The sequence below is a fragment of the Wyeomyia smithii genome, chromosome 2, assembly GCF_029784165.1.
Source record: "Wyeomyia smithii strain HCP4-BCI-WySm-NY-G18 chromosome 2, ASM2978416v1, whole genome shotgun sequence".
Taxonomy (NCBI): Eukaryota; Metazoa; Arthropoda; class Insecta; order Diptera; family Culicidae; genus Wyeomyia; species Wyeomyia smithii.
Window position 1 is genome coordinate 264,533,417 of NC_073695.1, and position 27,698 is coordinate 264,561,114.

General features: G+C 37.8%; 1 protein-coding gene across 23 annotated transcripts in view; it reads right to left on the minus strand.

Annotated features, from left to right (window-relative positions):
- LOC129721289 (patronin) overlaps window positions 1-27,698 on the minus strand; it is a 137,802-nt gene that overhangs the window by 59,573 nt on the left and 50,531 nt on the right. For all 23 annotated transcript variants that reach the window (XM_055673698.1, XM_055673690.1, XM_055673704.1 and 20 more), the window contains exons 3-4: window positions 2,630-2,941; window positions 2,396-2,484 (exon numbers count right to left, since the gene is read on the minus strand). In XM_055673698.1, coding sequence (XP_055529673.1) covers window positions 2,396-2,484; window positions 2,630-2,941 — 401 coding nt within the window. The remainder of the gene's footprint in view (window positions 1-2,395; window positions 2,485-2,629; window positions 2,942-27,698) is intronic.

The following is a 27,698-nucleotide window of genomic DNA, read 5'->3' on the forward strand; positions in this document are numbered from 1 at the left end:
AAATCCGATTACAATAAAATTCAATAGGGTGAGAAAGTGAGTGAGAATTAAAATCTGCACATACACACACACACACACATACAGAAAATGCTCAGCTCGTCGAGTGATATATGCCATTCGGCTCTTTGGAGCACTTTTATACTTTCGGTTTTGCAAGTGATTACTATACCTTTTTAGGAGAAAGGCAAAAATATGTGAGATAATGAGGAAAGACTCATTTAAAAAATAATTCCAGTCTATTACATTATTCTCTCTAAGAGGGATGGTGTAGCATGAGAAAAACCCATAGTCAAATTACATATAGGCAGCAAATTATTATTACTCCTAAAGAAGCACACTTTCTGTCTCTATTTTTGGTCTCTCTACCTGTTGCATACAACTTTTCACCCTGCGCAGCGAAACCTGTACTGTCCGCTATGCTTAATGTTAATTAGGCGAAAACCCTCAATATTTGAACATTGGTTTTTATTCAACGAACATAGAACGATCATGGTTTAGTGTAGTTTATGGGTGAAAGTTCTCAGTGACACTGAGAGTGCGAAATTCGGTTAAGTGAAGCTAAAAATTTACAAAAAAAAAAAACAAAAGAAGAGAAGAGAAAACGAAAAAAATATCTGACAATTAGGAAAGCACTATTCAAAAAATAATGCCAGTCTGTTACATTATTCTTGTTAAGGGGAATGGTGTAGCATGATAAAAACCTAGTCTCAATTTATATACAAGCAGCAAATTTAATCACGCTCAAAGAAGCACACCTTCTGTCTCTCTACCTCTTATCAGTTTTTACCTTGCACAGTGAAACCCGTACCGTCCGCTGTGCCTAATGTTTATTAGGCGAACAAAACCAATGTAATCTTATTCACGCGTCTTTTTCATGCGCATTTTAGAACTTTTGCGTTTTTCACGCGGATTCCAGCAAAGTTACTTTTTACGCGGTTTACATTTTAAAATCTTTTATTAAGAGTGTCAGATGAGTTTACTTAATCTAATTACTGAATATTCACTGATATGGCCTAACCTAAATATATTTTTTCTTGATTTTCAGCTCAATTCGCATGCGGAAATAACACTGCTATTGATCCTTTTCGAAAGAGTTTAGAAGAAATTATTAAAAACGTTTAGCAAAAAAGCAAAGCAAAGCCTTGGTGCTACATTCCGATTCGGAACCTGGCCTTCTTTCACAGACTTCGCAGCCGACTGTTTAGTGTACAGGACAATTGCGGGGCTAGCGCTACGATCCTACTGACACTAACAGTCTCTCCCGAGACGAGACTCGAACCTATGACGACTGGTTTGTTGGGCCAGCATCGTACCTCGAGACCATCTGGGAAGTAAGCAGACACAGCTTTTTACGCGGATTTCGGAATTTCGGCGTTTTTTACGCGCATTTTTACGTATCCCCCGAGTAAAAAAAAAGATTTCTGTGCATTTGCAAATTGCAAAAGAGGCATTTATTGATGTCGCCCCAGCTATCTCATGTAAAGAACTGTATTCAATATCTATTTTAAATAGAAAGTGCAGAGAAACGACCACAGAACGAACGTTGTTTAGTGCAGTTTATCGGCATACGTGTTCTGCGAAAAGCTGATGAAAATATTTAATATTACTATTTCCAAAAACCGATAATTTGTGTTTGAGGCCGTTTTGAAGCCTGATATGGTGAGGGGGGACGAGTTTGAGTTAAGTTAGTTGTCGAGTTGCACCCATTGTGAACTGATTAATTTCTCTTACTTCTACCTACTGTAACTTGAATTTGAAAAATAGTGCGGAAAATTATTTGTCTTTTCGCATCCTTGAAATCGCAATTAAAAACCTTCTCGACGGCCAAACTGATGATGTCAGACATCAACACTGTTCAATACACTACATAATGAACTGATTTGAAACCATTCATATTTTTTTCTAACTCCTACGAGTGCACATATCCGTCTAACTATTCATTCATGCAAAATTCACACAAACCGTGTATGGGCTCCTATAAATTTTCCGCACAGTCATATTCGCTTCACCGAAATGAATAAAAATATTATCTCAGCTGTTGACCAGCTTGATTGAGGTTATAATAATTTGTGCAAAGTGTCGTTATGGTCAGTAGCTGAGAGACTGTTTTGTGCTGTTTCCCTCACTCAGCCTCATACTGTTAGGCGATATGGCAGACGACAGATACCTCGTCAAAGTAACTGCTCGTTCAAGGCTGGACCTGTTTCTGTATTTGGTAATACTTTTACTCCCACACTCTGACTATCGCGGTTATTGTTTGACTGGCGGGTGACAAAATTTGCAATATCATCGTTGCACGATCGGTCACTTATAATTATAACATCCAATCTAGCACATGTCACACCTTCACCGATATTAAATACCAACAACAATGAATTGATGTCACAAAAATTACCTTTCCAAAGCACTGGAAATCCTTCCGCTGGAAGCGACTTCTTTAGCGTACAACACCATCAGCGCTTCTATCACAGTCATGTGGGCATTCTGGAATGTGTAGCAGAGAGAGCGAAAAAGAAAGAGATACACCAAATTATCATCATTTCGTTTCACTGTCATCTCGAGGTCAAGTTGAAGGTTGCGCTCGTGACTTGCGACGGCACTCACAGCAAAAAAAAAAAAACATACTTACAATTCTAAGAGGATTCGTTTGTATCAGAACGGTTTCCGTTAGCGGCTGGCCGGGAGATTCGTTCAGTGGCACACCCTTCCGGGACAGTGTCTGCAGTATGGACCAGTGATTCAGGCTCTGATAGTTCGGGTCGGAGTAGATGTTGCTCAGCACCTGGCAGTAGATGGAAGCGTTCCCCAGACCGACGACAATCTGCGGCTTCAGGTGGTCCTGGCCTTCGTGGTCCCGATAGAAGGGATCTTTGAGGAACTCCGGCACTCGGTTGTTGTACGCCTTCGAGAGGAGCCATTTTACCGAAGCACGCTGTTTGGCCTAGAGTGGATAGGAAAAGAAAACGTGCATGGCACGAGAGAATCGATTTAGTATAACATTGATTTTTCGCAATAAATTGCTTTTCGTCATGACACAATCGTCTTAGTCCTTGCTGTAAGGAGTAGGGAAATTAGAAAATAAATGTCTCTTTAAACTGGTACATCTATTGGTAAAGGTATAGAACGCTTATGTCACATGTAACGGCAACATTCGGTGAAACATACGACAATAATATGACATAGGCATGCGCTATTATGTATGCAAACCCATGTGGACAAATGGTGACAAAAAGTGTGTCGAGGCTACAAGCGTTTTTCCTTACATGCCGCTTCTCATTGGAAAACTATATTTAGTTGTATTAGCCAAAGAATGGTGGGAAAATTTCAATACTGATGATCGAGAACCTGGAGACATCAGACGTATGATAAATGACATAACAACGACGATGAAATCATGGTATTCAGATGGTAAAACAGCATTGGTGACATACACATCCGTGATACTGTCCAGCTACAAATAATGGATCTTAGTCTCACCAGTAAAATTACACAGACCTTTCTTATTGTGTATTTTTGTTATGAGTAGTGAATTTAACTCTAAAAATTCTCTCAATTTACACTCAATAAAATGTCAAATATTTATTGAGAATCGAAACATGATAAGAATATAATTAACAAATTGATTATGATTTAATTATAATTTCGTGAAAATTCGATATTTTTCTCGTTACTGTTGCACGGCACAAATTTGCACTTCGGGAAATTTTACTAATCCAACGATGCCTAAAGCATGATTATTCGAATGGATAAAAATCAACAGTGTATAATATTGGCCCGTATGAATAAAAGATATTGCCTTACTTTCCTTCATATAAGGCCGTATGAATAAAAGATGTTGTCTAATTTTTCCTGTGTAAACCTTACAGGTAGAAAGAGCTCGAACTCATGTATACAAACGGTCTAATTTATTCGACACATATTAAAACACATAATGAGTATAACATGTTTAATAATGGATCATCAAAATTAAAGAACACTTGAAGCTTCGCAATATTTTGAAATCTGAGGTATAGTTGATTGACTGAACAAAAACAATGTTGATGATAATTTACTTTTGTGGGCTTAACAATCACAGACGCATTCAAGATGATTTTAAAAGTTGATTTTTTCAAGACTGTTTGGTCGTTATTGGGGTAAATTTTCACGATTCATGTCCCCTAGTTAATGTCACTGGGTTCGACAAATTCCGAAGGCTTCTATTTTGAGATTATTTTCATGACTTTGGGGTTTTCTTATTTTAGTTTCTTCGATTTATAGTGCTTTTATTTTCGACTTTATGGCCTTCTTTTGTTTTAAAACATGTTTCATAAATCATTTTTAGTGACAGCTTTACTAATTACTACATACGTTTCATGTTTCGATATTAAATTTAACATATTTGTAAACAGAAAGAAAATTTAACAATCAATGGTTCGGAACCGCTTCCCATGTTATCGTTAAATCTTCTTAGTCCCTCCATTCAAGTTAGGTTTACCCAGCAGCTCGCCATGAATGTTTTGAATTAAAAATCCATTTTTCCTACTGATTTAAATTGACCGTCATAAGTCAATATAAATCTTGAATGACTGCAAATTGCTGTCATTTTAACACAACCATCGCTTTCATTGGTAACTTCATTTCGAAAGCTTTGAAATGCGATAATCAATTAGAGGAAGTCGTTTTTGAATTGAATAAGACATTCATATGACACGACTGTTTCGAGCCATTGTTTTGAATATAAAACCATTTGAAGGAACAACAGCAATAATCTAAACGCAAAAAAGTAATTATGAAGCACCTAAATGGGATTGTAGTTCTCTTCTCATATAGCGAAATTAATGCCACAGAGAAGTACAATTTCCACCGAATTAAAAATGTCATAACAGACGATGACTATGTTTAAAAGTCTCCGGGGAAGTGGTTTTCATCACAAGCATATGAGTCTAATAAAATAATGAGTTAAAATTTCCCTTCCTCTCGATTGCAGTGTTTCAACTCTAGGGGCGCTGTCGATACCTTACTGCAGTGGCCGGCAATCTGTTGCGTCATGTATCGATGTCCGACAATATTTTTACGCTCAAAGGTGAAACCTATATCCTTGTACTTGGCCCCTGTTTTGTTCAAGCGAGCTCACGGAAAGAGGTGACAACGAATGCGATGGCGGTGGTACGGTAGGAAAGGTTCATTGGCTTTTATCGTAATTAACTGACGATGTGTTGAATATATTAGCTGGGCAGGAGTTGGAGTTCGTTAAACCGACCGAGACGACCAGTAGCAGGCACGATTCAATGCCAATGCAAGAAGCAGGTCAACACGAAGGTGTTCCATATAATAAAGTAAAAGTGCTAAAAAGCTGAGGTCGTCAGCCGGAATGTTTGTGATTGATGGTTATTAGGCAAGTGTAAAAAACATAAACACACAAATCCGCCGACTGCGTCGGCTTTACCGGTTTACGAAGAAAGCCCACATAGCTGTCATACATACAAAAGATGCAAGATGAGATTGATGGCGATGAATAATCTATGTTTGATTTTTGAGAAATTTCATGATGGGAAAGTGTTTAAGCCAGCCATAAAAATTTAAGATCAATGATAGATTTTGAAAATACTTTTATGAGCGTATTAGAAAAATGATATCAAATATCGAAAGAATGAAAAATTTCCATTGAATTCTATTATCAACTCCCAACAAGTTGATAGTAGAATTTAATGGAAATTTTCTATTCTTTCGATATCATGAACAAAGCAAAGATGCTAAAAAATAAAAGTAAACGAAAAATTTATTCTCTGTTGTATATAATGCCACTAAATTTATCTTATTGCAAAAGTAATATCAAAACCCACGAAACAAAGATTGATGAGCTACACGACTAGCATATTAAGGCATGTCCTTTAAGCTGGAAGTACAAAGTCAGCAGAACAAAGAGTTAATAGCATGAAAATTTAGTTTTCATTCGATGCTCATTTAATGCCATATCGCCGAATTCAATGCTCCATCATTTCTTTGAAAAATGCATTTGTTTGCTAGCTTAAGAAAATAGCTAGCAGACAATATACGAAAATAGCATTTTTATTCACAAAACGGTTCTATAACGGTCAAAATAATTTTATGCTCATTAAATGCTCTTGAAAAAATCTGATTTTCATGATAATTTCATTGATGTTGCATAAATTTTTCAATAATATTATAATAATATGATAATACATGAATAGCTTCATTTTTTTTCAAACATTTTTCTCTGAAAAAAATCAGAATCCTTTTGATAAGATTAGATACCAATTAAATGCTCCCATATGCGAGCAGTTTCAATAACTTAGGTGCATTTTTCATTCAATATATTTTTTTCAAAAATATTGTTCTGCTAGCTTAAGAAAAAAGTTAGCAGAACATTGGCCAGAAACAGCATTTTTAAGCAAGAAACTGTTGTAGAATGGTCATAATAATTTAATGCTCATTAAATGCTCTTGAAAAAACATGATTTTCATGATAATTTTATTGATTTTGTATAAATTTTTCAAAAATATGATAATATATGAATAGCTTTAATTTTTTCAAACATTTCCCTCTGAAAACAATCAGAATCCTTTTGATACGATTAGATACCAATTGAATACTTTCTTCTGTTCTTCATGAATGATAGAATATTCATTCTCACGTACACTGGTGTTAATACTTAACTCAATTAAAAAAATGGCGCTTGATTCAGTGAATTTCACAGCGCTCAAAAAAAATGCTTCGAAAGATCGATTCAACAGAGATAGATCCTGCAGCTCCGATTTTTTAGATGGATCGATCTGGGACCGCTCAGCTGAATCGATCCTGAAGATTGATCTTTCCCTGTAGATCACCCAATCCCTTATTCCGTATCCTTTTCAATAAAAATAACTTCTCTGGCTATTTTCTAACAACTGTTGGTCCCTTTTTTCGATTTGTTGGGTACTATTTGGTCACTTGTTTTATCAACTGCTTATGCTTATTAGCGGCGAATGCTTATTAGCTGAGTCAATTAAAGGCTATAATCGTCTTGTTCGGTATTAAACTGATAAGATATACAAATTTTTAACCTATGACATCAAGAACGCCAAGCCGGTCGAGGTTGTCTTGAAAGGTCTCACCAACGATCAAACCGTTGATGAAATCATCATCACCGCTCAACCACCGATCATCAAACTTACCCCAACAGAATTAATTGGCATATCTAATGAAACGAAAATCATGAGGCGAGAAAAGTCAGAGAGCTGGAATTTCCCTTGTTAATTATTTGATTCATTTTAACCGGACTTATCTCCCAGATGGTCTCGTCGTACGATGCTGGCCTAACAAGCAAGTCGTCGTAAGTTTGAGTCTCGGTTTGGGAGAGACTGTTAGTGTCTGTAGGATCGTAGCGCTAGCCCCGCAACACTAAAACAGTCGGCTGCGAAGTCTTTGTATAGCAAACAAAATGTCAATTTCCGAATCGGAATGTAGCACCCAGGCTTTGTTTTGCTAACCGCACTGAGGTTAACAATTTGAAATTTTTTGACAAACCACATGCCATCCATAATGTTCAGGTAAAGTGGGAGTTATATAGAAAGTTTGGGGGAGGAGAAAAGCCCAATTGCGAGTTTGCCAACGTTATGGCCATGGTTCAAAAATCTGTAACTTGGACCAAAAATGCCTCATTTGTGGAGACTCTTCTCACAAAAAGGCTATATGTCCTGTGAAAGAGAGTAAAAATTTTCGCTGTGCGAATTGTAACAGCAACCATATGTCAAATTTTTATTAATGCCCTGTCCGTCTAGCCATTGTTAAGGCACGGCAAGGTAAACAAAGTTCAATTTCCCAAACAAAACGAAATTCCGTACCGCTGTACCGCCCATTTTTTTTTACTCTTTTGCACAGATAACAGGTTCGGAATAAAATTCTGAAAATGATTTTGAAGCGTCATGGTTTGGTACACTCGAATAACATAGACTTACTGGTGTAGAAACATGAAGCTATGTCAAATAAAATTATTAACAATTTTCGACAATCCACAATTGCTACGATGAGCTCTCTTTTTGGTCAATAAGTTTTGAATTGAGTTAGTTGTCAGTTTATATTCTTTTTTTTTTTTTTTTTTGATAAGTAGGTTTAACTCCCTACGAATGATAAGTCCTAATTGAGACAGCAAACAAATCTCAATAAATTAAATTACATTTTTTAAATTTAATTTTAATTTTAATTTGATTATTTAAGTTATTGAAACTGCTCGTAAATGGGAGCATTTAATTGGTATCTAATCGTATCAAAAGGATTCTGATTGTTTTCAGAGAAAAATGTTTGGAAAAATTGAAGCTATTCATGTATCATCATATTATTATAATATTATTGAAAAATTAATGCAACATCAATAAAATTATCATGAAAATCAGGTTTTTTCAAGATCATTTAATGAGCACTAAATTATTATGACCATTCTACAACAGCTTATTGCTTAAAAATGCTGTTTCTGGCCAATGTTCTGCTAACTTTTTCCTTAAGCTAGCAGAACGATATTTTTGAAAAAAATATATTTAATGAAAAATGGACCTTAGTTATTGAAACTGCTCGCATATGGGAGCATTTATTCGGTATCTAATTGTATCAAAAGGATTCTGATTGTTTTCAAAGGAAAATGTTTGTAAAAATTGAAGCTATTTATATATTATCATATTATTATAATATTATTGAGAAATTTATACAAAATCAATAAAATTATCATGAAAATCAGATTTTTTCAAGAGCATTAAATGAGCATTAAGTTATTTTGACCGTTATAGAACCGTTTTGTGACTGAAAATGCTATTTTCGTATATTGTCTGCTAGCTATTTTCTAGCATCGAATGAGCACTAAATTTTCATGCTATTAACTCTTTGTTCTGCTGACTTTGTACTTCCAGCTTAAGGGACATTATAAAAGCACATGACCGACAAAATCTACTGCAATTACACGTAAACCTATCTTCGCATCTCGGGTCAAGACAGATTGATAATATTACATTCAATACTGATCAATCACTGATATTTTCAACTGTTTCTTAATTTAGATTGCAAGTTTTTTACGATAACAATATCTGAATCAATGAAACTTTAATTTTGACATATTTTTTTGACTATTTCTTTGCTTGTTTTATGCTTATATAATTTTTTTAGCTATTAATTTTACTTAAATCATTTCATAATAATACTATTTTTCTAAATTTGTTTGGTACTTTTTGAACAGGTCTGATAATTAAAAGTAAACAAGCCGATCGTTTAGCTTTTCTCTTCCAGTTTGTTAATATTTGCAAATAGGAAAAAACAGCCAAAATCTGTTTCGGTTTACCTTAGCATGTTGGAATATTTTTTAATTTTTTGTACTCTTCCTTTTTTATTTTTTTTTCTAGTTTCTTTTTTAATTTTTGGATATTTTATTGGAATTTTATCATTTCTTTTAAGGCAGTGTTTATTTCTTTTAAGGCAGTCTTGTGTATTGTACATATCTACAATTGTTTTGCTTTTATATTATTTGGTGGCATTTCATACCATTAACAAAATTTTGAAGAAAAATAGTAAAATTTGGCGGTAAATTGGGATGAGATTGATATAGGAGCGGTTCCTCTATAATAGTTTTTTATTAGTTTCAGCAGTTGTGCAATTCGCTAAAACACGGCAAATCGAATTAATCGACCATTTTAAAGCTTGCTGAAAATTTGGACAGAATAATGGTCTAAAGATATCGATGATATAACGTCTTTGGCAAAGTTAGTAATTTTGTCTTCTCGAAAAAATATACAAATGGAAATTAATTTTTTCAGTATAATGAATAAAAGAGAATTAGGAATTAACTATTTCAAATATCTCCTTTTTTAATATTTTTCCATGAAAACTCTGATCATAGAGCTAAGAGTTACCCACGAAAGGGAAGAAAACCATAAAGATTTATTTACAGGGTGTTCAATAAGTTCGAATACAACATTTCATCGTTGTGTAAGTGCGCATTATGTGCATTCTGTGCATTGGTGTCAGCTTAAGATTAAGGTTAACCGGCGAATCCCACCCGTCCCACATAAACATTCGGCGGCGCCAGAGTGCCGCGTCGGTGATGGCTTGGTGCCGTATCCAGGTGTTTTTTTTTTTAAAGGTGGCGGGGAAATCTGCAGCCTCCCAGATGGTGTCGAGGTACGATGCTGGCCCAACAAGCCAGTCGTCGTAGGTTCGAGTCCCGGCTCGGGGAAGACTGTTAGTGTTAGTAGGATCGTAGCGCTAGCCCCGCAATTGTCCTGTACACTTAACAGTCGGCTGCGAAGTCTGTGTATAAAGAAACAGAAGGTCAAGTTCCGAATCGGAATGTAGCACCAAGGCTTTGCTTTTTGGGGACCTGAGAAGAGAACTCAAGGTGTGGGATGAGACTAGGGGAGAGATGCTGGGGTAGTTACACTCCCCCAGGCACCTACTGATCCCTGTCCCGATCCACTAAAACCCCTCCAGTCTCCAGCTCTGGTCTTCCCGGAACGGCGAGGCTTTTGTGCGTGATGCACTTTCTTTACTCTTATAACCTCCTAGCAAACTGCCTGGAAACTGGTAATTAGCTACCACTAGCGTGTTGGTGGTTGACCCGCCACACACGTTGCAGCCGGATATCTCCGGTATGAGTCGGTGCGTCCATCTGCCCTTTGTGGAGTTGGACCATTCCCGCTGCCAGCGGAGCATCGAAAATGACCTTCTGGTACCTCGTATGCCCCTTGTGTCACGTTGGTCGAAACACTCTTTGTCCTCCTTGATGGCGATGCTGATAGGCATCATGCCGGACAAGACACAGATTGCATCGTATGACACCGTACGATACACACTCGCAACTCTCAGGCACATTAGCCTGTAGGTACTTTCCAGTTTACCACGGTAACTGTTAGTACCTAGCGCTCTGGACCACACTGGCCCACCATACCTAAGTATGGACGAAACCACGCTGGCAGGAAGTCTTCGCTTGCAGCCATAAACCGCTGAGCTATTGGACATCATACGAGATAGTGCTGCAATAGCCGATAAGGCCCTCTTACAGGCATAGTCGACGTGACTCCCGCACGTGAGCTTGTCGTCCACCATAACCCCCAAGAGCTTCAGGGATCGCTTCGAGGTGATGGTGCAGTCTCCGACTCTGACCACCGCCTGTTGCTCCGTTTTCGGTTGTTCACAACCGTGACCTCCGTCTTATGATGCGCGAGCTCCAGTTTCCTGTAGCGCATCTAGTCCTCGACTTTGCGTATACAGTGCGCGGCCGTCAACTCGACCTCCTCGATAGACTCGCCGTGAACCTCCAGCGTTATGTCGTCTGCAAAGCCGACGATCACAACCCCTACAGGGAACTTGAGTTTCAACACTCCGTCATGCATGACACTCCACAACACCGGACCCAGGATAGAACCTTGCGGAACTCCTGCGGTAATTGGGACGCACTTTTGACCCTCCTCCGTGTCGGACCCTCCTCCGTGTCCTCCGTATCCAGGTGTGGAAATCTCTAACTGGTGTTTATCGAAAAAAAAAAACCTGAAAATCAACGCCGCGTGCTATAAGGTCGATGTTCATTACGTCCTTCAATGGGACGGTGCACCGGTTTACACAGCGAATATCGTCCAAGCGTGGTGTCGGGAGAATTCGACTGATTTTCTCGATAGGACTTTGTAGCTGGACCTTAAGGTGAAACGGTGTTGAAGCCACAAATGGCCAACTTCGAGCCACCTCTTCAATTTTTTGAAGGACCCAAGACTCGGTAACAGTTAATGCGTGTTGTGCTCCTGTGCTTTAGAAATTTTGGTTCTGGCATTTGTGGTTTCCCAAGTCCCAAGCTCTTAATACAGCACAAAGAGGGTGCTTCCAGCTAATATGTCGCAAAGGTTCGCAATGTACACTGCTTCAACAACAAAAAATGATTCAGGAAAGAATATCTTGTATTTTCATTTTTTACACATTTTTAAAGTGTATTCGAACTTATTGAACCGCTTGTAATTGGTATGGTATCTACGGCAAAGTTGTAGTTGTAGACATCGAGATCCGGTGTGATCTGAATTTTTTTTAAATAGATTCTAGGACTAGTGTTATTCAGTAAAAAAGAGATCTTTTTCTTATATTTCAATTTTTCCTCAGTTTATGAACCATCCTAATGAAAAATCCTAATGAAATATAACATACTCTGTACTGTTCATTGTATATATTGCTATACAAGTTATTTAGATACGCTAGCAATCAATTTCAGAAGATAATTACAAAATTTTCCGTATTCCGCCTCCCGTTTTATTTTTACGATTTGCGAAATAACAGATTTTTTACATCGTTTTCAATGCTTTTTTACACGTTTTTTCGTCCTTGTGTAAAACAATTACAGTAAGTAACAGTAACAATAACAGACTACAGTAAGGTGTTTTTACACAGTTTTATTTTTACACGATTATTTACGACGTTTTTCCAAACAACGCTTTTTTACGTCGTTTTATTTTTCAAATTCAAACGCGGATGTTTCGAAATGTTTTTTTTTTTGTGCGGTCACTAGAAAAAAAAACATTGTTTTTTGACAATTTACCAAACTTTGATTATTATAAAGGAGCATTTTTTTTACCTAGGTCTTCAAAGTTTCTTAATTATTTCTATCATTTTATAAATGATATCATCGGAAATGTACCATTTCCAACGGCATATATTTTTTACTTTCTCAGCGAGTTGAGAACATCAATGTCTTCATCGACAATTGAAATGTTCCTCAATTTTGTGACTGGATATTTCTAAAATGAAATTTGTTTACCACTGAACGGACTGTGAACACCAATGTCTTTATCTATGAGTTTTCGTTGTTCGTGGTAAGGAGAGAATTGGGTATGCTACCTTACCAGGGTCGCGATACCTACATCCTGCTGATGGGACTGCTATCTTAGGTGTAGCTGGTGGGATACAGTATTTCATGATTCAGCTGCCCGCTCCGGGTCATACGCTGTTGTACGCCGCCCCTAACATGGAGACATCCGCGTACGACCCCCCTTCCCAGTCAGGTTGGTTAACCGATCTCCGCTAAGGTTACTCGTATCCAAGTCGGCACCTCGCGGTGGTTGAGATAGAAGTTGCTGGATAGAGGTGAATTCCATTAGGGCCTCAAGTTACACGTGTCCAACATTTTGCCAACCTATCTATGATATGATGACTGGCAATAATGGACTAGTGTATTCCGACCCATACAGATGTGTAAGGCATCCGTAGCAAATTTTATTTACTGAATTAATTTGCGACACTTCAACGGTTTAAATCACATTAGTAGCACCATCCTGTACAAATGTGTATGGAAAGCAGTTTGTAATTTGCAAATTCCGGCAGTTTGAACGCTTTTTTTCAATCATGCGATTTCGAGGTAAACGCATTTTCTTTGGTATTTTCTATGTTTGATTTCTTATATTATAAGAACCGTATGCTGCTTACGAGGTAGTTTCAGAGCTCGCCTTTTTACGTAACAAAACATGTAAAACAAACTAATTTCAAACTTGTATAGGTTAACTTTAGCATCGCCACAGAAGCGTAGCTTTCTGCAATTCACTGATTTTTTAAATTTCCAAATTTTCAGCATTGAGAAGCAGCAGAAAGTTATTCAAAGTTTACCGACCATATATTTTCCAAATATAAAAAGCCTACATAGTTTGGACTTTCACAAGAGATAAACCCCGTTAATTGATCTCCGACAGACAAGTGTGAACTGTGCTCACATTCATGTTTTAATATTCGTTATATTATTACTAGTAACGACTCTTATATGTTAAAAGTGCACGCCAACGGGCGTGTTTTACTGCATAGATGCATCTACTCAGCTTTCTTTCCTAATGTAACTGTAGCGGTTTGGGCAAGATTATCTTTGTAGCCACACTAAGCAGTCGTTAATTGAACAAGGCATCATAGTTTGGTGTCTCTATAATCGACGCGAACTCCAATGAGAAAAGTGACGGCCAGTGCTTTAAAGAAGTATAATTCGAACCGTCGGAAACCCCCATGAAACATTTGAGCTGTGTCACATAAAAAAGCGAAAGATAAAATCTATCGTAAAGTGATATATCGTAGTTGCAGGCGCTAACAATAACTCCAACCAGCTAAAATATGAAAACTGACTTTTCAGGAGTATATCGTACCTCGAAGTCTTTTGATAGGTTAGTTTATTATATGTATGATTCAGAAATAGCCGTGTTCAGTGATGACCAACTTTGTTAATTAATCTAAGTGAAGCGACAATTTCTTTACCTTTACTGTTATTCATTAACTCTTATTTTATTCATATAGTCATAGAAAAGGTTGTTAGTCGCATAAAAAAAAGAGATTCTGTTGTTTTTGTTATTGTCGAGATAAGAACTCTTCCGAAACGTCGGTTACCACAATCTATAATTGCTAAAAAACATCTGACGGACCCTTTTCGATCTACTTTGCCAAAAGCAACTGACCATTGGGCATCACACATAAAAAACAAATAAAAGGTTCGGATTTTCGGATACTTTGGGTTATGCAATCGAATCATCTCTGGGCAATGTTCCTCACATTTCATAATCGACAACCGTGTTTGTGAGCTAATATCAGCAATTTGAGCAATTAACGTTTATCAGCAATCGATACCTGGATTTTCCGTCAGCACTTTGTATGTGTGTGAACGAAAAAAAAAAAGAAACATAAGTAGATAATTGATCTATCAACCAAATGAAGCGATCGTATACACACTTATCAATGATAATAACAAGTGTTTTCAGTTTATTTTTCCGTTGGCTGACTCATCGAAGCCACAACAGCTAATCGGCTGCAAGTCGCGTTTATGCCGGCCGCATATCGGACCGTGCTTTTCCGCAAATGAAATATATGTTCAATAATAGTTTACAACCGGTTGACTGATTTCCTTTTCGTAGAGCACAGTTTCTGTTAGCAAATGTTTCTTGCCCTTAAGAGATAGCATATAAAATTAACGGATATTAGTAGTCAGCATGCAACAAATTATGGCGTGCTACCGGCATCCGTTCGGACCATGTCGTAGACCACCTTTTGTTGTTTTTGTTTTCAGTATAAAACGAACTTCTTAGCTGAACTCATAATTCAATTTAAAAGCTTATTGATGGTAGTTTCAAATTTTATATTCAATCGATCACTTTACTGACAAGTTTGTGGGGTTGTGAATAAAATCTGGAAGTGATAATGGCAAGTAGAAACAGGGAAAAGATTCTTAATCTTTGTCTATACACACCTGAGACATAAAATATTGAATACAAATTGGATTGGATTACCGGATTGACTTGTGAATAGGCTGAAGATTGTCTCCAAAAAAACAGCATAAATAAAATAGATTTACACGGATGAGCAACCGCGCACCGGCCCTATATGGAAGTTGCACCGTGCCTCATAGGTAGGCTAATGGAAAAAAGATGCTCTATACACAGAGCTGGCACGACTAACCTGCTCGGCTCAGACGTTTCCCATAGACCGTGGAGAGCAGCAGCTCGATACACCTACCTTTTCCAGTGTGCAGCAGGAGGGCAGTGAGAGAAGCGTTCATTGCTCCGGTCAGACGACTCAGTAAGGAAAACAGAGCAAGAAAAATTTAATCATTTTGCCATGTTTGATTGCGCAATCATAATGGACTGCAGTCATCTGACGCAAGCGTTTCTCGGTGTTTGTGTGGGTGTATTATGTTTCGATGACTGATGAAAATTGACGATTGTTTCGTTTTCTTTTCTAACTCACGTTAGCAGTATTAATAAACATCTTCTTTCAGTTTCCAGTATCGTGTGAATTGCTTTTTGATCGAACAGGAATCCGCAATTATTTGATTTCTAGTTCGGTTATTTTATATCGAACATTGTGATCTAATATTTTTTTTTGATAATGCTCCATTTATGCCTAATTATTGTACAAAACCTACAACCTAAAAACCTACAATAATGATCTACAGGATCGTCAAGTAGCGTAAAAAACAGTAGCAGGGCCTGTGCCTAAATGGACAAACGTAGATTTGACGTAAGACTACATATAGTTTGACGAATTTTATTTGATATGAATCATATAAAAGTCAGAAACATTCACACTACGGAGTTTTCGTTCTATACGCAATTGTAGGGGATGGTATGGGATTCACGCCATGAAACTATCGCAAATTAATTTTCAGTACACAAGAGAGCCAGTGAAATTTGTCGTCCGAAAAAATAATCTCGTTATCTGCGCGCCAACCGAGCAACTGCCGCGACTGTTGGTACCTCTTGTCCTTTGTAGCTTTGGTAACCTCATGAACCACCTGTTTTTTGTACGGTGTAAGTTTTAAATCCTTGCGCAGAAGCAGGCGGATTGATTCTCGGTTCGTTTTAAGGTTCCTGGCCAGCTTCCGTGCAGATTGGGCGGGATTCCGGCGAATCCGGTCTCGTATAATCTTTTTCAGCCTTGGAGTTCTCACAGACCTTGGTCGTCCAGATCGTGCCTTGTCCTCGGTGCCTCCAGTCTCTAGGTACCGATTTATGGTCCGGTACACGAATTTCCGGTTGGTTCCGAGCGGTTTTAGGTGTTTGAATATGTGTCCGGGTTTGCACCCTTTCACATATTCAGCGATAACAGCTGCTCTTAACTCTGCCATGGCTCAAAACTCAATGTAAACAAACTGCACAGAAACGAAACTCTGCCACTTTGGGCGGCAAAGTTAACCCTTCCATTTGACATATAGATGGCACCAGAGAGATGCAACGTGTAGGCTACAGGCGACCCCAAAAAAGCGTGACCGGACTTTTTTGTCACCGTGTATATTCTCTGATTTCCTTGATTGAAAAATTAATTCCCTGACATCCTCGATATTTCAGGTTTTCGCCATCCTGATCATGGATTACAAAATGACGAATGAGGTCGATTTCAGGACTCTGCATATCTTCCTGGTTCCAGATTTACCCATGATGAGTTGCCATCGCTCTGGGTGTCATTTTGGTTTCAGAAATAACAATATTGAATGAAGTTTTAAAATATTCGGAAACCGGAAGTCGCTATCTTGGATGTCAAATTAGCATCTGGAATTGTCTTCTAGTCTCTGAGTATCATCACGATTTCAGAAATACCCATTTTGAATGGTATCCGGTCGTTTTAGCGTTGTCCGGAAACAGGAAGTCGTCATTTTGGATTTCAAAATGGCTTCTGGAGTCGATTTTTAGCCTTTGGGCAATATTTTGGTTCCAGAAATAACCACATTGGGTAGCATTTAGTAATTTTAGAATGTTTTCCGAACCGGAAGACATCGTCTTAGAATTCAAAATGGCATCCGGGGTCGATTTCTGGCCTCTAGACAATATCCCGGTTTCGAAAATACCTACATTGGATGGTATTTAACCTTGTTTCCAGCTCTGTTTGGATGAAATCTGCGTTCAAAATATGGCTTGACATTTTTCAATAGTACAACAGTTTACGTCATAAAATTATAATTTTGGTGGAATTTTCCAATCGATTGCTGCAAAAACAAAGGAAGTCCGTTGAAAACATACCGAGTTATGAGCATTTTTAACTAGACAACATTTCATTTTACACTCTCCTTACGAGGCTTACCGAAAGACGTAGTTTAACGTAAAAGAATTCAATAAGTCATGACCACTTATGCAAGTAAGGAGTTGATTCATATACCATTATCAATTTTCTCCCAAAATATTTCATAACTTGTTTATAATTGTGTCGGTCGATTTTAAACATTTTCATCTTTCGATTCATCGTGAGTTTAAATTTGGGAATAATTCAATCACTTTCAATCATGTTCTGTGTTCAGTAATCCTAAAATTATTTGTGCTTTTTTAAGGATTCAAATGCAAATTTGAGTAAACTTGTTTGTTTTTTTTTTTTTTTTTTTGTATGATCCAAATAATTTTGCAACTTTCGAAAGGTGGTGACTTATAAAATATTCATTTTTCATTTTTCATTGATTTCATTGTACCCATTGGTTCGCTATAATTTTCATCCTTATTTTATTGTTACTGTATTTTACGCATCTTTTTGCTTCATATTATCCGTCATTTTTTATGATTTTCAATATAGCCCGTTTGTCAATTAAAATCATTTCAAACAAGTTTTCTTATGATTGCGAGTGGTTGGAAATCAGTCAATCAATAGGTAATTTTCAAAACATATTAGTTGTTTTACGTGCATATTGTACACGCAACCAGACCCCAATCTAACCCATCACCCCATCAAGCTTTACAGTAAACCTGCGTCCATTTCAATTTCAAAAAGCCATCGTCAATCCCTTCTTCTTGGGTAATTTCTTTTCAGAGTAAAGAAGAAGAAAAAACGATTGATAATGACAATCCGGTTGGGCGACAGGCAAGCTCGTGACAGTGAAAGTGGCATTTTCCAATTATATTCATTTCAATATCTCTCCACCGAAGAGGACAGGAAAGAGCAGACCGCGCGTTGCGTTTTGGTTCAGCACTCCGACCGACCGAATCAGGGCTGAAACGGGTCGCGCACTGAAACGGGCGACAGTGACGGCTTTATGGCCCAAAAAACACAACTTCGATGAGGTTTCTAACTCAAGGGAAATTTCGAAATACCAACTTGAATGCAGTGGAAAAACAGCACTTCAAATACTTCAAACAGAGTTTCCCGGAACTGGAGTAAGCAACGAAAAACAATGCATAACTGATAACTCACGGTTGTTCTCGAACCATTCCGCTAGCTCTACAACCCTTAACCCGGTACCCAAATGAAAGCGAAAGCTCACAGATCGATAGCTCTTGCCTAACACAACATCCAGACCGGTTCAAAGAGGCCTGTTACGGCCATCAGGCAACTCAGATCCAATGTCGTAATCGGTTCCCACAGAGCAAGTGTGTAGAGCATAGTGCAGCCTTTGAGCCCGCAGCTGCTACAGGTAGAAGGTAGTTTCGGGAGAGTTATAGGCGGTTAAGCGCGTGCTATGATACTGCAAACTATGGTCGCGGTCAACGTCAAAGCTAGACTCCGACGACGGCGCGGTGGCTGGCGGACGTGTGTGGGTTGCGACCGTGTAGCGTAGACACAGGTCAGTAATTTATTCCACCACAAATTAACAACCCAATGCGCGATTGCCGTGCAACAGCCGCAACGCCGAAGGTGGATGGCAATTGGTCATAATCCTCGCTGCAAGGCAAGTTTCACTCGAAAGAAAGCGATTTAGATATCCAGGTGGATTTCAACAAAGAGCGGTGGCTATTTCGTTATGATATTTGTGGTGACTATTGCCGAAAGAGGTAGAAAATGTTTGTCGACCTGAACGAATGATAAAATGTTGCACAGGGTACCGTGGCTAAGGTCTATTGTTCTCCACCCACTTAATTTAAGGCAGGCTGTAACTGCAGACGAACGTGCGATAAAGTATGAGTGTAACCATCTCACGGTCTTCGAGGATGACTGATTATGTTGTTCCAACGTTGCGGTTTTCATTTACAATTGATATTTAACTAAGCAACGTGATTATTAGACGTTAAAAAATTATGGGCAATTGTCACATTTCTCTTCACTTGGCTCTACTATTCGGAATGGACGAATCGTTGAAATTTTTCTTTTAGTGACAACATGTCACAAAACAGATCCCCTTTGAGTTGGAGAGTTAGAGTTACATCGGATTTGCATCCAATTTTGTCGATGTACTCATGGTATTCCAAATAAAACAAGTTGGCTGTCAATTGTGAACCTTCCAGAACGACTAGAGTTTGGAACGCTTAATTCCAACTACCTTTTTCAATGCTCCAAAATGCACTGATGTTCATTTTAAATTGCTCAAAAGTAGGGTATGTCAACGAACAAAAAGTAATTCTTAACTAATTCTTGCAATAAAATCCATAACTCTAATCCGAACCACTTCACTCCAAGACCAAAAACTTTTCTTGTTCTTTCAATCAAAAGAAAAGAACTAAACGCCACGGCACGAGCCGCGCAACAGTACACCAAAAACAACCGCTAATTTGCGGTTGCCTTTCTCTAGTTTTCTTGCGTGCATCCATATTTTTTTTAAAGAATGCTGTTTATTACCCCGGCAGCAAAAGCAACAAGCCTTTGCGGGCATGAATTATGATGTATCTCTCGACCTCAGCCGGTGTGCCTTTAATAAAAGCACGTCTACTCGTGTTGGTTTTTTGGCGTTTTGGGTACACATTGACCACGCAACAACGATAAAAAAAAGAGATTTACAAACTCGGCAAAAGTATTCGTTTGTACGGCATCTTTCACCCTCGATGACGTGACATGCAGACAAGACCCCCTTCTCTCAAGCGAGCACGAGATTCTCCTTTAACGAGTAGCCAAGCAGTTATTTATTACTCTTGCTCGGCTGGCCTCACTCGTGTCAGGGCAGAGATGACATGACGCTAATGATCTTCTCCCTTCTTCCTTCCACTAATAACAGAACTGCTAAAACAGCCTGTGTTCTAGTCCATTAGTTTGTGATCGGTAGGAATCCAAGTTTTCTAACGCATTCCACTACTGGTGAACGTTATTTCCTTCCGGGAAGTGTACTCGCACCGGGAAATAAACAATCGAAAAATAGAATTCATTTAGAGCCGGCTTCTATTTAACCGGTTCTACCAGTAGAGGTTAGTGATTGTTTGTTTAAAATAAATTCCTCATGATCAATAGCAATAGTTTTTCAGTATGTTATGCAATAAGGTCTATAGCCAATATTTTTCAATTAAATTTAATTTGCTGATTATTCCTTATATTTTTATTTATTTATTTCGTCAAGCAAATGTAGACTACAGTTATAATAATACAATGCTTTCTTATATTCTATACATTATTTCCAGTAGTTAGTCGTTTTTTTATTTGATTTCTGCCCATGGTGATGTCGATATTTTCGCAGTGCTGGTTATAGTGACGCATCATGCGATTTATTGGGCCATTTTTTGAGTAGTTTGTTCTGTGAGAATTTTCCGAAAATATTTTACGATTTCTTAATTGACGACTGGGTGCATAAAAATTTAGTTGTGATAATAAATGAGTAGATTGCACGCGTTGAGAAATAATGTCATTGATAAAATAAAGCATTGAAAGATCGCGGCGTTCTTTAAGTGCTTGTATGTCTATAAGCATGCAGCGTGCTTCATATGATGGTAAGGGAAATGATGTCCAATTTAGCTTACGAAGCGCGTACAAAAGAAATTGTTTTTGGACAGATTCAATGCGTTCTTCATGTGTGGCAATATAGGGATTCCATACAATGCTACAATATTCCAGAATTGGTCGGACGTATGTAATATATAATAGTTTGATTGTATATGGGTCTTGAAAATTGTGGCCGAAGCGTTTTATAAAGCCCAGCATACTATTTGCTTTGTTGATAATTGTATTATAATGTTCTATGAATGTGAGTTTGGAGTCTAAGATTACGCCTAGGTCCCTAACGATTTTGCATTTTTCTACTGGTTGGTTTCCTAAGAAAATGTTTGTTGGTGGTGTTACTGTTTTTCTGCTAAAGGCTATTGAATTACATTTTTTAATGTTGAGTTGTAATAGGCTTTTGTTGCACCAAGTGTAGAATACATTAATTTCATTCTGGAATATTTCGAAGTCTTCTGCATTGGTTATTTCTATAAAGAGCTTCATGTCATCAGCATATACAAGCACATGTATTGACTTAAGAAGAAAGGAAATGTCATTTACGTATAATATAAAAAGAAGAGGGCCCAGGTGGGAACCTTGAGGAACCCCAGAAGTTACTTCTATTGGGTTTGAAAAGGAATTTTGAAAGCGGACTATTTGTGTTCGTTTTGTTAAGTATGACTGCAGCCATTCCAAAAATTTTGTTTCAGTTCCGTATTTTTCGAGCTTGAAGAGTAATAATGGTATGTCGATTCTGTCAAATGCCTTGCTAAAGTCCGTATAAAGAGCTTCTACGTGGTTACCGTTATCCATTACAGTCAGAGTGAAAGTTATGAATTCCAAAAGATTTGTGGTAGTTGATCGGCCTTTGTAAAAGCCGTGCTGTTGAGTTGTAATTTGGTGTTTTACTTGTTGAAAGATTTTTTTATTAATTATTGATTCAAATAATTTTGGAATGCATGAAATAATGGCAATTCCACGATAATTACGAATGTCAGATTTAGCGCCAGATTTGAAAATTGGCACTAAATATGAGGTTTTCCAGAGTTCTGGGAAAATTCCATTCTTCAGGGACATGTTAAAAAGGTGTTGTAATGGTGTAGATAGTTCTTCTGCCAAATTTTTGAGAAAAATTGGAGCTATTCTGTCAGGTCCAGGACCTTTCGTAGCGTCTAAATTTTTAAGTGCGTTTTGAATTTCGAATTCAGATATTTGATTGACAGATAAAGAATTCGAAAATTCAGGAAAATACGAGAAGTATTCGCGGTCGCGATCTGTTTCTTCATATTTGGTGTAAATTTCTTGAAAAAAAGTGGCAAAACCAGATAATCAACAAGCGTAAAATAAGCGGCACTTTTTGTGCTTTTATGACAACCAGATAAATATTAATAAGAATTAAAGCCGTTATAAATGCTATTTTAAAGCTGGTTCTGGTCCAACAAACGGCTAATTGAATGTTGATGCTCTGTGAGCAAAGATACCGTGTTGTAAATGACAGCTAGCTAGCAGAAACCGAGTTGCTGAACAAATATTCGATAGAAAATTATTCAAAGTATATACACTACGAGCAAGTAATGCAAACCTTTCACAACTGAAAATTGCAGTGACCGTAAGAGGACATGATTTCAGCACAGCGTTCCAATTTTTATTCTTCGTAATTGTCGCTACCGCTGCGATTCATTAAAGCTTCCCCAGCACAGTCGACATCATATTATCTCTTTAGACAATATAGAAGTTTTTTTTTCGGCTTAAACAAATCATTTTGCTAGCATATGGTGCGACGGACGGTCGCATCTTAGCAGCAGCAGCAGCAGACTTGCCGTTCCTGTCAGTGTTGGCGAGCACTTGGTAGCGTATGTTAGAGTTTGCTTTTGGCTCAAATATTTCACTATCATACTGTCACAGCAGCAACTTCCGATCAACGTACTTGATTTAAGATGAAACATGAAACAACAAACCTTGTCTCCTCAGGACATTCATATGAATGATTAAAGATAAAAAAATTTTCTCTGTATTGCAGCTTGCAATCCGACTGTTAAAATTACTAAGGTGTTCCCTATCAACGGTCGCAGCTTTGCACAAAACCCTTCTGATTTTTACGATTGGGGTGTTGTTTGCTTCCTTGTTTTTAGTGTTGAAAAGTTCTGATTGACATACCAATTTAGCAACACTAGATGATGTTTATGTATCCTCAAATACAACTTTTACGAGATTCACGTACTCGTCAAAATTCACCCTCGAATTTCCGGCGCAATTTAATTTTCAACGATGATTGATACTTATGATTTACCAGAAATTCACAAAATATAATGTTGAACAAAAGCAAAATAATAAATTCCGTCTCGTAAGCTACATTTTTTGTTTGTTTCTAAAGTAGCTAGTGATTGATTTTTGTTCAGTTGACAAAATCATCATTTACCGCGTAAATTTCAAAAAAGGACACATTTCCAATATAATGCATAGATTTTATTGGCGATCAATTCCACTCCAGTTTATCTCATAGAACCTTATGACCAATTCTCGAATTTATTGTATTAAGTAAACGATAAACATTTCACTCAGAGCCATAGGGGTTTTTTGGGCACGTTTCAATATTCTTTTAAATATATATTGTTGGTAACATGATTTTTGTGCAGGACTAGACCCAAAACTGACCATTGAAAGCCAAAGAAATTTGAAACAATGTAGAAGAAAACGAAAGCTCCGCATTTTTTAATGGGCTCATAATTTTATCGAAGATTCTAGAACGCTTCAAGATTCTATTAGAAAAAAATATGAATTTTCATACAAAAGAATTTTCTTCATTAAAACAATCAAAAAGTCTCTATTAGACAAAGAATTACAGGTTATTTTGGCAGTCGAACAGAAAATTGACAAAAATTGCCGATTTTTCATGAGTTCACCTTCACACACACACTGACGAAACTCCATGCAGCAAAAATCATAGTAACCCATGAGTCAAAAAATAATTTGACAGCACTATCTGTCGAACTCTAACAGTGATGGCTAAAACAGTGAAGCTACACTGAAGTCGCTTTCTACGTGTAAAAAAAACCGCGTAAATTCTGGAGTCCGCGTAAAAAAAACGCGTAAAAAGCGACCTTAGTGTACTTCGTTCAGAAGTATGTGCGTTCAAAGAACGGTACCTCGTCGCGTCGAAAACGGACATTGCTACCGAACACATCGTGGACGCGGAATACTCCCGTTCCGGCATCTACAACATCTTGGCACTATTGGACAACAATCAGAGAATCGAAAGAAAGCCCGGTTCCGGACGGTCGACGACCCTGAGCGACAAGAATCTTCAAAGGATGCTGAAGAGGAAGACCAAGGGAAAAGTGTCTACATCGCTGCGTGCGCTTGGCCAAACAGTGAAAAAGCACCTGGCGAATATGGACGGACATACATGTCAGGAAGCGACAGTCCTGTCCACTGTTTTTGGAGCTGCAGACAATGACGCAGCGGCAGTACCTGGATAAGATGATCAAGTCGAGTTTCCCGGCAAATCGCGACGTGACGGTGGTGATGGACGACGAGACCTTTCTCACCTGAATGGCAACGACTGGCAGGGCACCTCGTATTTTACTTCCCTCACAAAGGAAGTGAGCACCGAGGTGGAGTTCATTTTACACACAAAGTTTTCCAAGAACGTGCTGCTGTGGCTGACAATTGAAGAAAATGGGATGTCAAAGCTGCTGTTCTTTGGCTCCGGACTGGCCGTGAACGGGGAAATTTATAGTACAAAGTCAAAGTGCCTGCCGGAAGTTGCATCGTTCATCAAGAAATTCAGACGCAGTGTTTTACTCGCAGCAATCGTTGGTGGAGATGGAGCGGCTAAATATCGATGTGGTACCCAAGTAGGTGAACCCGCCCCAAGTTGCGTCCCATTGAAGTTTTCTGGGCAAACCTGAAGCGTAAGATCTACTCCAACGATTTTGTCGCGAAAACTAAGGAGAAATAGATGAATGAAATGAAGAAAAAACCCAAAAACATGCCTACAGGCATGCTTTCGTCCGCCATGACGAATGTTCCGGTTAACTTTTTGTGACTCCACATGTCAACAGGCTTCACAAAGTGAACAGAACAAATAGTTAAGGGGTATCTACATTCCACGTTAACAATTTAGAGCCATGAAAATATGAATATGGGCAACCGCTCATAAAAATATAGAAAATTTTAAGTGGCTTGTGGACATTTTATAATTCCTTGGATGGCTTCTTATGGTACGACAATTCTGTAATCATCCGTTTGAAATTTAGAATTTTTGCGTGACATAATTTGCGTAATTTCCAAAAATATATCCATTTTCGAGAAAATATATATTTTTTTAACAAATACTATCCTATTAGCAAAGTATGGCAACTCAAAGATTCAGTGCTCATGAAATGCTATAACGCATATGCCCTGTTCTGCCAGCCTAAGTAAAAAGTTGGCAGAGCAATAATCAAAATTAGCAGTTTTGATTGAGAATTATTGGAACGATTAGAATAATTCGATGTTTATTGAATGGATTAAAAAAGTTTATTCGTCTTCGAGAAAATATACATTTAATCAACAATATTGTTCTACTAGCTTGGAAAAATCATTTTCCTAAGCTAATCGTTTTGCTGATTTTGTTCTTTTAGCATAAAAGACGTAAAAAATGCAGATCTGCCCTAAATAATGTTTTAGTGTTAGCATTAATGTGGTAGTTTAACGAAGATTTTTGTCAAAACGTTTACCGTCTTTCATCAGGTGGTTCGGAATGTAAATTTACGTGGGATTTCACATGTAAAGTAAATGCTTGTCTTTTAAAGATAAGTCAATCAATATTTAATACTGTATTTGTTTTAGGAAAATGTTTTGTGCAATATAAATCACTTAATAAATATGTAAAACTCAATTCTATCAACCGAATAAATGTTCTGTAGTCGAACAAAAGCTCGTATATATTAAAAAAAAATCTCCATTCTCATTAAGGTTGGTCTTCTAGTTCAAAGTGTATTTACCATACGTAAGATTATATTCTTGGAAAAGGGGTTTATAAATGAGTTCGCTATTAATAAAACCAGTTATATTTTCCCGTAGGTGGTAGTCACCTTTATCAACTGATAATCAAGTCCGACTATTACCAACTTCAAAACCGGTATCGATTATGAACAGATTGCTATTGCAATACATGCCAATTGTAAAAGGGGGAAAATTTGCGCTTCAAAGATTTCCATCAACTTAAGACGGTACGCTCGTAGCACGCGATTCTGTTGGTTCTGTTGCCCCATCGCACAGTTAGGGTGTCTCAACCATAGACACCGGTTTAAAATTCTGAAGACATCCTATTGAGATTACTTTCAACAAACTTTCGAATAAACTCAGTCGCTAACCTGAGAAATTCGATTGTCGAAATTATTTGGAACATGTTTGCATTATAAAAAGGGCAGTCTATTTTGAGCCGTATGAAGGAATGCTACAATTTCTACTGCTCCAAAGATAGACCCGTTAGAGGCCGACTTATGGTTGCTGGCCACGGTCATCAGTGAACCTAATTGCATAGTTGGGGTAAAATAGAGTATTATTACCGCGGTGATCTGCATGCTAAATAGCGAACACGTTTCACATTCCTCGCATTGACTTTTTTTGTTGTTGCTAAAATCATTCATCGTGATACAAACCACCTCAGGTGGTTGTTGTTGGTTGTAGTAGTGTAGTAATTGTCGCTGTTGTTTACATTCGACCGGTGCGAAGCAAAGCCCCATCGATCGCTAGGAATGACTTCATGTTCATTCATAAAGATTTCATGCGTAGCGTTTAGATGAGCCGTTCTGTTCGGTTTACCTGTGGCTGTGGTTGTAGCCAACTTCATGGCGCAAGAAGTGTTGAATGTCGAACAAGGTGATCAGTTCATTCTGGGTACAAGGTAGTGGCTGAACGCCTACTAACCCCATCATGAAATAAAGCGTAGGAATTCTTGTTCCACCAGCAGACATTACAACTACAGAAAGCTTGTGGTATGCCACACAGGGAGACGCCCGTAATCGTTAGTATACGTTACGAGTTTGTTTTATGTGTTTGTCTATCTGGTGGATGACTTCTGCAAGATTTTTTCAATTTTGATAAAATTCTGAAGGCGGTTCGTAAAGGCCAACATGAGAATGACAAACAGGTCATTATCGTTGTAAATAGCATTTCCTGCATTTAAACACATTAATTTGCCAAATCACAATGTTATTTGTGGCCAAAAGCGTAAAACAATAAAATATTTTGTGTTGAGTGCCATCCGTTGGAGCGTTGAATGATAAGCTATACCCAACAGACTGTCATGCTTATCAGGGGTATTGTTTACTTTTCGCGTACCTACATTGATATAAATTTATAATTTCCGAATTTAATCCCGCCCCGTGTTGAAATCGAGCCGAAACTGCACCCAGCTATCTTATCTAATAATAGGGGATGACCTAATTTACACCGGTGCCGTTACCTGCCGTTAAGACAGAATTCCAAACGACAAGTGAAACCAGTTATGCTCTGCAAACAGAATATACATGCACTGAGATTAGAGAGGAAATTTTATTGCTATCACTTTGAAAACAGAAAAGATAGTGTGTGAATAAATAAATGTTATGTGATTTTTTGTTTGATTTCAGATGACAGCATCAAATAGAGACATT